Source organism: Notolepis coatsorum (genome assembly GCF_963971535.1).
Source record: "Notolepis coatsorum genome assembly, chromosome: 7".
In the NCBI taxonomy this organism is placed as follows: domain Eukaryota; kingdom Metazoa; phylum Chordata; class Actinopteri; order Aulopiformes; family Paralepididae; genus Notolepis; species Notolepis coatsorum.
Window position 1 is genome coordinate 129,043,848 of NC_140171.1, and position 14,532 is coordinate 129,058,379.

Here is a 14,532-nt window from a genome sequence, read left to right on the forward strand (position 1 = left end):
TGGGGAGGGTGTAGACTACCACATGCTGCCCTACTGTCAGTCTGGGGAGGGTGTAGACTACCACATGCTGCCCTACTGTCAGTCTGGGGAGGGTGTAGACTACCACATGTTGCCCTACTGTCAGTCTGGGGAGGGTGTAGACTACCACATGCTGCCCTACTGTCAGTCTGGGGAGGGTGTAGACTACCACATGCAGCCTACTGTCAGTCTGGGGAGGGTGTAGACTACCACATGCTGCCCTACTGTCGGTCTGGGGAGGGTGTAGACTACCACATGCTGCCCTACTGTCAGTCTGGGGAGGGTGTAGACTACCACATGCTGCCCTACTGTCAGTCTGGGGAGGGTGTAGACTACCACATGCTGCCCTACTGTCGGTCTGGGGAGGGTGTAGACTACCACATGCTGCCCTACTGTCGGTCTGGGGAGGGTGTAGACTACCACATGCTGCCCTACTGTCAGTCTGGGGAGGGTGTAGACTACCACATGCTGGCCTACTGTCGGTCTGGGGAGGGTGTAGACTACCACATGCTGTCCTACTGTCAGTCTGGGGAGGGTGTAGACTACCACATGCTGCCCTACTGTCGGTCTGGGGAGGGTATAGACTACCACATGCTGCCCTACTGTCAGTCTGGGGAGGGTGTAGACTACAACATGCTGCCCTACTGTCGTCTGGGGAGGGTGTAGACTACCACATGCTGCCCTACTGTCGGTCTGGGGAGGGTGTAGACTACCACATGCTGCCCTACTGTCAGTCTGGGGAGGGTGTAGACTACCACATGTTGCCCTACTGTCAGTCTGGGGAGGGTGTAGACTACCACATGCTGCCCTACTGTCAGTCTGGGGAGGGTGTAGACTACCACATGCTGCCTACTGTCAGTCTGGGGAGGGTGTAGACTACCACATGCTGCCCTACTGTCAGTCTGGGGAGGGTGTAGACTACCACATGCTGCCCTACTGTCGGTCTGGGGAGGGTGTAGACTACCACATGCTGCCCTACTGTCAGTCTGGGGAGGGTGTAGACTACCACATGCTGCCCTACTGTCAGTCTGGGGAGGGTGTAGACTACCACATGCTGCCCTACTGTCGGTCTGGGGAGGGTGTAGACTACCACATGCTGCCCTACTGTCGGTCTGGGGAGGGTGTAGACTACCACATGCTGCCCTACTGTCAGTCTGGGGAGGGTGTAGACTACCACATGCTGGCCTACTGTCGGTCTGGGGAGGGTGTAGACTACCACATGCTGCCCTACTGTCAGTCTGGGGAGGGTGTAGACTACCACATGCTGCCCTACTGTCGGTCTGGGGAGGGTATAGACTACCACATGCTGCCCTACTGTCAGTCTGGGGAGGGTGTAGACTACAACATGCTGCCCTACTGTCAGTCTGGGGAGGGTGTAGACTACCACATGCTGCCCTACTGTCGGTCTGGGGAGGGTGTAGACTACCACATGCTGCCCTACTGTCAGTCTGGGGAGGGTGTAGACTACAACATGCTGCCCTACTGTCAGTCTGGGGAGGGTGTAGACTACCACATGCTGCCCTACTGTCAGTCTGGGGAGGGTGTAGACTACAACATGCTGCCCTACTGTCAGTCTGGGGAGGGTGTAGACTACAACATGCTGCCCTACTGTCAGTCTGGGGAGGGTGTAGACTACAACATGCTGCCCTACTGTCAGTCTGGGGAGGGTGTAGACTACCACATGCTGCCCTACTGTCAGTCTGGGAAGGGTGTAGACTACCACATGCTGCCCTACTGTCAGTCTGGGGAGGGTGTAGACTACCACATGCTGCCCTACTGTCAGTCTGGGGAGGGTGTAGACTACCACATGCTGCCCTAATGTCGGTCTGGGGAGGGTGTAGACTACCACATGCTGCCCTACTGTCAGTCTGGGGAGGGTGTAGACTACCACAAGTACCACAGTACCACATGCTGCCCTACTGTCGGTCTGGGGAGGGTGTAGACTACCACATGCTGCCCTACTGTCAGTCTGGGGAGGGTGTAGACTACCACATGCTGCCCTACTGTCGGTCTGGGGAGGGTGTAGACTACCACATGCTGCCCTACTGTCAGTCTGGGGAGGGTGTAGACTACCACATGCTGCTCTACTGACGGTCTGGGGAGGGTGTAGACTACAACATGCTGCCCTACTGTCAGTCTGGGGAGAGTGTAGACTACCACATGCTGCCCTACTGTCAGTCTGGGAAGGGTGTAGACTACCACATGCTGCCCTACTGTCAGTCTGGGGAGGGTGTAGACTACCACATGCTGCCCTACTGTCAGTCTGGGGAGGGTGTAGACTACCACATGCTGCCCTACTGTCGGTCTGGGGAAGGTGTAGACTACCACATGCTGCCCTACTGTCGGTCTGGGGAGGGTGTAGACTACCACATGCTGCCCTACTGTCGGTCTGGGGAGGGTGTAGACTACCACATGCTGCCCTACTGTCAGTCTGGGGAGGGTGTAGACTACCACATGCTGCCCTACTGTCGGTCTGGGGAGGGTGTAGACTACCACATGCTGCCCTACTGTCAGTCTGGGGAGGGTGTAGACTACCACATGCTGCTCTACTGACGGTCTGGGGAGGGTGTAGACTACAACATGCTGCCCTACTGTCAGTCTGGGGAGAGTGTAGACTACCACATGCTGCCCTACTGTCAGTCTGGGGAGGGTGTAGACTACCACATGCTGCCCTACTGTCAGTCTGAGGAGGGTGTAAACTACCGTATGCTGCCCTACTGTCAGTCTGGGGAGAGTGTAGACTACCACATGCTGCCCTACTGTCAGTCTGGGGAGGGTGTAGACTAGGGCTGCACGATTTTGGGAAAATATCTAATTGCGACAGATATTTCGATTGCGATTCAATTTGCGATTATTATAAAAAATATTTAAAGCAGCCCAACGGATGTTTATTATAAAATGCGGCTTACATCTGGCCTACACAGTGGGTCTGTTCGGGACACCGAGCCTGGAAATGTTTCTTTTTACCTGGGAATCGATACCAGTACCCAACGGTACCTTTTTTCTGTACTTTACTCTCTCTCTCTGAAGTTTAAACTTCACAACACACAATCTAAAACCCCTCCCTACCTCCCTCTCCCAAACCGTTCCTACAACAATGTTGTAAATTTTTTTATGTTGCATGATCATGTATACATTTATTATGTATTATAATTTTTTTATGTTTAAATATCAACATTATCTGGCAATCCTCAGTAAATACAAACTCCTCTGACATCATATGGTCTTTCCAAAGACCAGATATGGGACGCGTGCACACACACACACACACACACACACACACACACACACACACACACACACACACACACACACACACACAGAAAGGGAGAATGGCTAGAATATTTCAGCTAATGTTTATTATCATCAACTATCCAGTTAGTTTTTATAGTGCAACGTTTTGCTACTTAAGCGTTAATTGAACGTACAGAGAGAGGGAGGGAGAAGCTAGGGGAGCGCTCTTTTAATCATCCGTAAATTTTTCCATAGCCGCGAGAAACTGGCGGAGCCGGACATGCTTATTTGGGGCAGAATAATTCCCGACACACATGAGAGGTCTAGTGTTAATCGCGTAACGGCCACAGTTAATTTCCCCCTACTTGCGCATGTCTCCTCCGCCTCCTCTTCCTCCCCCTCCTCCTCCTCCTCCTCCTCCTCCAATGCATTTTCTCTCTGCCTCGCCTATTAGTTTCAATTTGGAAATTAAACCGAAACAGACCGTAACGCATTTAGTGCCGATTATGTCGCTTTAGAAGATATCGGAAGCAGAAACGTCCCCCCAGGCCTCCGGTCATTCCAAACAGAGAATGTCTCTGTGAAAAAGAGCGGTCTGATTGATTGATTGATTGAAAAGTTTATTAACAGATTGCAGAATGGGTACAATACAGTACAGCTCAATACATACAATTGTTAAGGGGATGCAGACCAGAGAAAGACTTTCATCTTGTTTACATCAGGGTCCCCCATTTTCAATTCATCATATGACACACACGACATACAGATAGACAGTACTGCTACATCTATACATTTATGACATACCAGAGGGGGGGGGGGGTAGGGGGGGACGGACACTGTACACTGTACACTGTACATTGGAATACTGACAAAGCCATACTTGGTCTTTACTGTACAACTGGGTTAGGACATTTGTAGGGGCCAGTTTTGAATTGCAGTCTGACGTAGGTGTTCTTTGAGAGTGTTTTTGAAAGTGGGTAGTGATTCACATTCCTTTACAGCTTTGGGTAGGGCGTTCCACATTGATGTGGCATAATTGTGAAACGTGTTTAGTCCCTTGTTTGAGCTGAATCTGGGTTTAACATGATTTGTGGAGCTACCTCTGATGTTGTGATCGTGGTATTCACTGACCTTTGGGAAGTATTTTGACATGTACATGGGTACCTTAGTCGTGTAGTGTATCTTGTAGACCAGGCCCATTGCAAGTTGTTGTACTCTGTCGTCTACTCTAAGCCATCCTAGGTTGTCAAAGTGGGCAGGGGTGAGGTGGGTTCTAGGAGTCAGGTCAAGCAGTAGTCTGACTAGTTTGTTTTGAGATGTTTGTAATTTGGTTTTTAGTGCCTTTGAGGTGCTTTGGTACCATGAGGTGCAAGCATAGTCGTAGTACCCTTGAATGAGTGCTCCTGCCAGAGTCTTCAGGGTATTCTTGTTTACCAGAGAGGAGATCCGGTACAAGAATGGAGTTCGTTGGTTGACTTTTTTTTATTACATTGGATGCCATTTTGTCACAGGAAAGATTAGTCTCTAGGATGGAACCCAGATAGGTAATTTCATCTTTCCTTGTGACAATATTGTCACCCACTGTAACTGAGAAGCCGTCGGTCTTGCTGAGTTTGTTATTTGAACCGAAGAGAATGGACTCTGTTTTGCCCATGTGTAATGATATTTTGTTGTCGGCGAGCCATATGCAGATTTTGCCTAGTTCCGAGCTGAGGGTTTTTTCAACCTGTAACTTGTTCTTGTCAGAGACCAGCAGGGCTGAGTCGTCCGCAAACAGGAACAAGTTGCAGTCACAAGTTGACGACATGTAATTTGCATAAATTAGGAACAGTAGCGGTCCTAGTATGCTTCCTTGTGGAACACCACAGTTCACTGTGAGGGGGGGGATAGGGTACCGTTTACCTCCACCATCTGTTCTCTCCCCTCCAGGTAGGATTGTATCCAGCTCACTAATAAACTATCAAAACCAATTGCTTTTAGCTTGTCAATCAGAATGGTGTGATTGACAGTGTCGAAGGCCTTTTGTAGGTCCAGCATGACCATGCCGCAGTATTTGCCCGTGTCCACCTCTTGCTTTATGTGGTCGTTCAAATAGAGAAGGCATGTGTCAGTGGAGTGGGATGTTCTGAAGCCAGATTGGAATTCGTAGATTAGATTTTTTTCCGCAAGGTACTTTTCGACCTGTTCGTATACTATTTTCTCCATGACTTTCGAGATGGATGTAAGGATAGAAACAGGGCGGTAGTTGCCTGGGTCTAATTTGCTGCCCTTTTTGTGCAGGGGTGTTACTCTCGCAATTTTGAAGTCCTTGGTGACGTGTCCCTGTTTTATGGAGAGGTTTATTATGTGTGTGATGACTGGGGTGATGGCGGCTGCTGAGTCTCTGAGGAATTTGGAGGGGATGTTGTCCTGGCCAGTGGCCTTGTTCAGTTGGAGGGCGCTCAGTTTTTTTGAGTACCTCATCTGTAGTTACCTATTCCAGTTTGAAGTCGTCTTTGTGGACGCCTAGGTTCTTGTAGTATGCTACTATGTGTTCTGACACTTCTGGTGAGTCAAGCGAGAGACACAGGGGTCTGTGGTGCACACAGCCTCCCCTGGTGGTGTCACTCCTGCCCCCAGCCCCCCCTGGTGGTAGTGTCACTCCTGCCCCCAGCCTCCCCTGGTGGTGTCACTCCTGCCCCCAGCCTCCCCTGGTGGTGTCACTCCTGCCCCCAGCCCCCCCTGGTGGTAGTGTCACTCCTGCCCCCAGCCTCCCCTGGTGGTGTCACTCCTGCCCCCAGCCTCCCCTGGTGGTGTCACTCCTGCCCCCAGCCTCCCCTGGTGGTGGTGTCATTCCTGCCCCCAGCCCCCCCTGGTGGTGGTGTCACTCCTGCCCCCAGCCTCCCCTGGTGGTGTCACTCCTGCCCCCAGCCTCCTCTGGTGGTGGTGTCACTCCTGCCCCCAGCCTCCCCTGGTGGTGTGTCACTCCTGCCCCCAGCCTCCCCTGGTGGTGTCACTCCTGCCCCCAGCCTCCCCTGGTGGTGGTGTCACTCCTGCCCCCAGCCTCCCCTGGTGGTGGTGTCACTCCTGCCCCCAGCCTCCCCTGGTGGTGTCACTCCTGCCCCCAGCCTCCCCTGGTGGTGGTGTCACTCCTGCCCCCAGCCTCCCCTGGTGGTGTCACTCCTGCCCCCAGCCTCCCCTGGTGGTGTGTCACTCCTGCCCCCAGCCTCCCCTGGTGGTGTGTCACTCCTGCCCCCAGCCTCCCCTGGTGGTGTGTCACTCCTGCCCCCAGCCTCCCCTGGTGGTGTCACTCCTGCCCCCAGCCTCCCCTGGTATACTGTATATACTCTAAAATAAGTATAGTTTCACATCACCTACCTTCCGACGTCAAATAAAACGGTGTTGAGTTAAAAAAAACGGATGTCACGAAAAATGGGGCGTGGCTGAATTTGGCCAGAGAGAAAGAGAGTAATCGAGATTGGCCTATGTTCCGTTACACACATACACACACATACAGTACACACACATGTACACACATACACACTAAGGCTGTCAAATATATCGCGTTAATATCGCGTTAACTCCCGATTCTATTAATGCCACTAATTCTTTTAACTCAAGATTAACTAAAAAAAAAAAGAAAAATGTTTTTTTTTTTTTTTTTACTAGACTTCACTCAGGTGTATTATTGATGCTCTCATTGATACTATGTTTGTTTCTGAAGTGTGTGTGTGTGTGTGTGTGTGTGTGTGTGTGTGTGTGTGTGTGTGTGTGTGTGTGTGTGTGTGTGTGTGTGTGTGTGTGTGTGTGTGTGTGTGTGTGTGTGTGTGTGAGATATAGAGAGAGAGGGGGGTGAGAGAGATGAGGAAGGGGCAAAAGAGAAAAAGAGCTGGGAGAGTGTGTGTGTGAGGGAGAGAGGGGTGTGTGTGATTAATCAGCCCTTGTGTGGGTGAATGTAACAAGTTCCTAACGTTTTCTTTCCCCTATTATTTCATGCACACTTTATTCATTGTTTTAAATTATTCTTTTCTTTTAAGTTATTTTGTGCATCACTCTGTTTTGAATTTGATGCAAATTTGCAATGCATGAAGGTCATCTTTTTGTGTTAAATGGCTGCACAAAGCAAGCATTTGTTGACTCGCATGTTGATAAGAGTATTAAAACTTGGAACTTGAAAAAGATCTGTTTAAGGTATAAAAAAAAATTTAAAAAAAAAAGCGATTAATTTGCGATTAATCGCGAGTTAACTATGGACAATCATGCGATTAATCGAGTTAAATATTTTAATCGTTTGACAGCACTAATACACACACATTCACACCACTCACCCAGACTCAGACACACCACTCACCCAGACTCAGACACACCACTCACCACTCACCCAGACTCAGACACACCACTCACCCAGACTCAGACACACCACTCACCCAGACTCAGACACACCACTCACCCAGGCTCAGACACACCACTCACCCAGACTCAGACACACCACTCACCCAGACTCAGACACACCACTCACCCAGACTCAGACACACCACTCACCACTCACCCAGACTCAGACACACCACTCACCCAGACTCAGACACACCACTCACCCAGACTCAGACACACCACTCACCCAGGCTCAGACACACCACTCACCCAGACTCAGACACACCACTCACCCAGACTCAGACACACCACTCACCCAGACTCAGACACACCACTCACCCAGGCTCAGACACACCACTCACCCAGACTCAGACACACCACTCACCCAGGCTCAGACACACCACTCACCCAGACTCAGACACACCACTCACCCAGGCTCAGACACACCACTCACCCAGACTCAGACACACCACTCACCCAGGCTCAGACACACCACTCACCCAGGCTCAGACACACCACTCACCCAGACTCAGACACACCACTCACCCAGGCTCAGACACACCACTCACCCAGGCTCAGACACACCACTCACCCAGGCTCAGACACACCACTCACCCAGACTCAGCCACCTCGTTCTGTTCACCACTTGCTGAAAGGAAGACACTGTTTTGTGCACACTTAGGGAGCATAAATGAGTCCCTGCTGTAAAACCTCAGGCATGCTCTGAATCTAAAGTGTCTCACCTCAGATATTCTGCATGGCTTGGAGTTTTGCAAGGATTTCAATATGTTTCTCTTATCGCTGTACCACACTAGACCTGTACAGTCCACCACCACACTAGACCTGTACAGTCCACCACCACACTAGACCTGTACAGTCCACCACCACACTAGACTAGGGATGGGCGTGAGTAATCGATTAATCGATAAAATTATTAATAATCTTTATGAGAAAAAAAATTATATTATTAAAAAGAAAAGAAAAAATTACATATTTGTTTCACATGTATGTGTAAGATTATAACTGTTTGTTGGTTTCCTTAAACATATACGTGAATGAACTAAATTAAAAAAAAAATTAATCTAAAAAAATAAATCTAAAATATTTTTATTTTATTTATTTTTTGCGTTTTTTTTCCCTTTTCGAGTAATACACGATCACTCGAGTATAGCATGCGATTAATCAATCTGGATTCTTCTTAAAAATGCCCATCCCTACACTAGACCTGTACAGTCCACCACCACACTAGACCAACCTCGGAAAATAAACAGCATAGAGAGGATGCACCAGAAACGCTCCCTCATACGATTGAAGCCAACTCGGTTTATTTTCATTTTAATTTGTTGTGTTTAACCCTTTCACTACCACACTACCAAATGGTTAACCCTTTCACAGTGACAATACAGAAGGTTAATCTTTCACTACCACACTACAGACGGTTAACCTTTCACTACCACACTACAGACGGTTAACCCTTTCACTACCACACTACAGACGGTTAACCTTTCACTACCACACTACAGACGGTTAACCCTTTCACTACCACACTACAGACGGTTAACCTTTCACTACCACACTACAGACGGTTAACCCTTTCACTACCACACTACAGACGGTTAACCTTTCACTACCACACTACAGACGGTTAACCCTTTCACTACCACACTACAGACGGTTAACCGTCTGTAGTGTGATAGTGAAAGGGTTAGAGAGGAGGGCAGGGAGAGACCTTTGGCCACAAGGTTATCTGTCTTCTCAGCTCACAGCTGCTATAATCTTCCAGTAAAACATCCTGCTTCATGCAGAAGTGGTCCACTACTTTTATATCTGCAAGGACTGGGGAGGTAAACAAGGAGGCTGGTCTCAGCTTCACAGTCATGCAGTACCTACAGTGTATCTACAGTGTATCTACAGTGTATCTACAGTGCATCTACAGTGTATCTACAGTGTATCTACAGTGTATCTACAGTGTATCTACAGTGCATCTGTAGTGTATCTACAGTGTATCTACAGTGCATCTGTAGTGTATCTACAGTGTATCTACAGTGTATCTACAGTGCATCTGTAGTGTATCTACAGTGTATCTACAGTGCATCTGTAGTGTATCTGTAGTGTATTTGTAGTGTATTTGTAGTGTATCTGTAGTGTATCTACAGTGTATCTACAGTGCATCTGTAGTGTATCTGTAGTGTATTTGTAGTGTATCTGTAGTGTATCTACAGTGTATCTACAGTGCATCTGTAGTGTATCTGTAGTGTATCTGTAGTGTATTTGTAGTGTATCTGTAGTGTATCTACAGTGTATCTACAGTGTATCTACAGTGTATCTACAGTGCATCTGTAGTGTATCTGTAGTGTATCTGTAGTGTATTTGTAGTGTATCTGTAGTGTATCTACAGTGTATCTACAGTGTATCTACAGTGTATCTACAGTGCATCTGTAGTGTATCTGTAGTGTATCTACAGTGTATCTACAGTGTATCTACAGTGTATCTACAGTGTATCTACAGTCAATAAAGCCCATTTGAATTGAGAATTGAATTGAATTGAGAGCTAGAGAGAGAGAGAGAGAGAGAGAGAGAGAGAGAGAGAGAGAGAGAGAGAGAGAGAGTGGGAGCTAGAGGGAGAGAGAGAGAGAAAGAGGTTTGATACATATACTTGGATACAGACAGAATGATGATCCCCCTACTGTGTATACAGTAACTTACTTGTTTCCTTCTGTTCCAGGCTTTATGGATATAGTTGGATATTGCAAATATGTAGTTATTATAATACCTATTTAATGATCTTGGGGACATGCCTACATGTATTTAACGATGTCTCTGTCTTGGGGGTCATGGGGACATGTCTTTAATGATGTCTCTGTCTTGGGGGTCATGCCTACTACATGTCTTTAATGATGTCTCTGTCTTGGGGACATGGGAACAGTCATGTCTTTAATGATGTCTCTGTCTTGGGGGTCATGCCTACTACATGTCTTTAATGATGTCTCTGTCTTGGGGACATGCCTACAGTACAGTACATGTTTTAATGATGTCTCTGTCTTGGGGGTCATGGGGACATGCCTACAGTACATGTTTTAATGATGTCTCTGTCTTGGGGGTCATGGGAACAGTCATGTCTTTAATGATGTCTCTGTCTTGGGGGTCATGCCTACTACATGTCTTTAATGATGTCTCTGTCTTGGGGACATGCCTACAGTACAGTACATGTTTTAATGATGTCTCTGTCTTGGGGGTCATGGGGACATGCCTACAGTACATGTTTTAATGATGTCTCTGTCTTGGGGGTCACGGGGACATGCCTACATGTGTTGATATTTTATGCATGTATTTTGTGTTTTCTTCTCTCCGTTGTCTCAGAGGTGAATCAGGAGCCGGCAAGACAGAGAACACAAAGAAGGTCATCCAGTACCTGGCCCACGTGGCTTCCTCCCACAAAGGACGGAAGGACCACAATGGTCCTGTGAGTCTCCTGTCTCGTATACCTTGTTTAGCAAACTCTGTTGTGGCCTGTTGTGGAATATTTAAAATGAGCCATCGACAGTGAACTGTAGAAATTAGATCGAGTCATTTGTTTATAAAAACATAGAACATGGTTTAATATCTGTGCTTCCACAGAGATCAGTTTATAGAGAGACACACATGTGTACACACAAGCGTCTGACCAGAAAGTGACCAAGAGGTCTGGTCAGACACAGATTAATTACATAATTGAAATGACGTACATTAGACATCCAGATATGACAGAAAGGTAAACAAAATCTGCCCAAAGGGGAGAAATTAATAATAATAATAAACAAGTGGCGAACCACGTAACACGCTGCATCGCGGCACGGCCGACCCGGGTTCGATTCCAGGACTCTGCGTTCTTTACCGAATGTCTCCCATTCTTCCTCTCTCTCTCTCTCTACCGGACTGCCCGGTAGTAAAAACCAATAAAAATCTACCAAAAACATAATAAAAAAAAAAAGAAAAGAGTTCAAATGGTAGACGATACTGCCATCTGGTGATATTCGATCGACATTGCAGTTCAAGCGTATGTGGCTGTGCCAAAGTGATTCAGATCGCTTCCGGCGAGTCTGTAGCGCGGGGATCAAAGGAAAAAGAGCAAACGATCTAATAACGTATACGTGATTGCCGTTCAACGCATGGCAAGCAAACACGTATATATATACGTAGTTGGCGGAGATTGAGTTAATAAACAAACAGAAACAGTAGCATGTGGATCTTTTAGATCAATTAGGCTATGAAAATTAGGCTGCCTCTAAATATAAAAATGTATAAACAAAATTTAAATAAAATATTATTATTATATATATTTTTTTTTCGACTCTGACATGAAAATCAATTGTGGAGACTGGCACAACTATTCGAAAATTCAAAGATTCTAACTCATCCCTAGTTAACACATTCCCAGCCAAAAACGATTTAAAGCGATATTGCCCGCCATGCTTTGACCGCCAGACCTCACTGTACAGCGTTATTGAGATCAATATTTAATTTTTTCGCCATGGCATTCATAATTCATATATACACCCGCGACGCTCCAGCTGGACCCTAAAGGTGAAGGCAACGACGGCTCAATACCGCCGCCTGGTGGATGGTCGGGCGAGTTACACTGGCAAACAGGATATGGGGGCTGTGCGTCGATTAAATTCATCCGGCCGTCAGATATTGTTGCATGACTCCCGACAGACACAATGTACATAATGGATCGCTTTATAAACTTAATAATCTATATGATTTTGGCGTTTATTGCGACATACAAACCGGAAATGGACCTAGGCGATCGACGTCCTATACTTGGGATCTTTCACCGCCAGTCTCTTTGACGACGTAAGAGGACACTAACGTTATACATTTCTTTATTTACAAACCATCCGATCAATAAATCAACCCAACCTACATAAAGCATTTACTGATGATCGGGGAATTATAAACGACCCCCCCCCCCTTTCCTCCACGCATGATGAAGCATAACTATACGGATCATATACATTTGAATTTTTTAATATAGCGTGTCTAGGGAAGAAACGGCAATCGATAATCTATATATGCGTGTAGGCCTATAACTCACGTTCTAGGAATTACTGCAGAAAACGATAAAAACATACTTATATTCTAGACGGTATTTTTTTTATGAATGTATGAATGAAAAAGTATAACGTTCCCACATCCTGAACGATAGATAATCGATGTTGAATGGGCCATAGTAATGTCAATATAGCAATACAATTAAAAAAGTTATAGCCCTGCAAAGAAGGTGAGCCACTCCATAGACTTATAGCGCTGGCAGAGAGGGTACAATGATGGGTACAATGCCCGGCGGGCAAAGTGTTAATACCCCTCCACCCCCACCCCCCCATCCCTCCGAGACCATGCGACCCCCCCATCCCTCCCCCACCAGCCGTAATCCAGTGGTATTTATAATATATAGAGGATTAACCCTAACATCAGCTGGACACTGTAATTGGAGTAATGATTACTAGGGGAAATCAATGGGGGTTATTGCATGGGTGAGAAGTGGGAACTCTCTGAGGACTGAGCCTTGTCATGAGGTCACAACCAGGTCACATGTTGCTGTAGAATCCCCATGGTTGGTAAAAGCACAGGGCATTGATTATTGTACTTACTTAACGTACTTAGTACTTATTAACCAGTCTGGATATTGCAAGTCACCGATATTTGGCCGTAGCATAACAAGTGAAGCATGTGAATCGGCATGAAGCCTAATGAAACGCTGTTATAGATATAGGCACAATCATAGACATATATAAAGGCTAGATGACTCACCCGCGCTGATGGCCAATGGAGACCGACGTTGCCACATGGTGGCCATCTTGCCACAGGCAGCACGCCCACTCATAACATGAATGTCTATGGTGCATGTACTATTGAAATAACCATAGCTTGCTAAATTGTCAACCAATTTTCAAACGGTTTGGTTTGTTATAAATGTCAGCGATGTAGTTATCATTCTGCATACTTATATATGACTTTTATATGAAAATAATTTCAACGTGACCAAGCATCCTGAATCATAGCCACGTTAATAACGTTTGTAATAAACCAAACCGTTTGTAAATCGGTTGAAAATTTAGCAAGCTATGGTTATTTTAATAGTACATGCACCATAGACATTCATGTTATGAGTGGGCGTGCTGCCTGTGACAAGATGGCCGCCGGTGAACTACGCTGGAGACACCGCCTTGCACCATCTAGTTATATATATATATCTATGGGCACAATTGAAAACACAAACATGTACAGTAACAGTACCCAACAGCGCCTGCAGGGGGCGCCGTGGCTCGTGCACCACATTTTGTGCGCAAACATCCCTCTAACGATTTGCATTTGTTGTTTTATTTGTAACAAACAGCCGGAGTCGCCTAAACCAGTGAAACTACAGGCAAGTCTTTATGCTTTTCTTATCTCCACCCTGTCCATGTGCATGAACTACACTAACCTTCTGCTTTTTAACACAAACCTACTTTCTCAATAGCTTGGGCCCACAAAGGGTATGTCAGCCCCATCTAGGGGGTTTGTGTCGTTGGTTTCAAACCTTAAACTAGACATTTGGGATTCGTCTCTCTTTCTGTCACGGGCAAAATAGTAAATTAAAGAAAGAAATTGGCATGACATTTTTTTCTACCATTTTTTTCGTCCCCATTTGAATGCTTTCCCCATTTTTCTTAACCCTTTCACTACCACACTACCAAAGGGTTAACCCTTTCACTGCGTCAACACAGAAGGTTAAACCTTTCACTGCCACATGACAAAGGGTTAACCCTTTCACTACCACACTACAAAAGGTTAACCCTTTCACTACCACACTACAGATGGTAGTGAAAGGGTTAATGCAGTCAAATGTGCCGCACTGTAGGGCGGCTAGGTGGTGCAGTGGGCAAGGCGCTCACCACCAATGCAGGA

The 14,532-nt window shown here is 46.8% G+C and overlaps 1 protein-coding gene across 1 annotated transcript in view; it reads left to right on the forward strand.

The window, feature by feature from the left end:
* The window catches only part of LOC311231764 (myosin-10-like), a gene marked incomplete at its 3' end in the record, with an annotated part of 144,919 nt that overhangs the window by 120,731 nt on the left and 9,656 nt on the right, over positions 1–14,532 (forward strand). The window contains exons 5-6 of the mRNA XM_084318387.1: positions 10,963–11,065; positions 13,982–14,011. Of these exons, the coding sequence (XP_084174513.1) occupies positions 10,963–11,065; positions 13,982–14,011 (133 nt within the window). The remainder of the gene's footprint in view (positions 1–10,962; positions 11,066–13,981; positions 14,012–14,532) is intronic.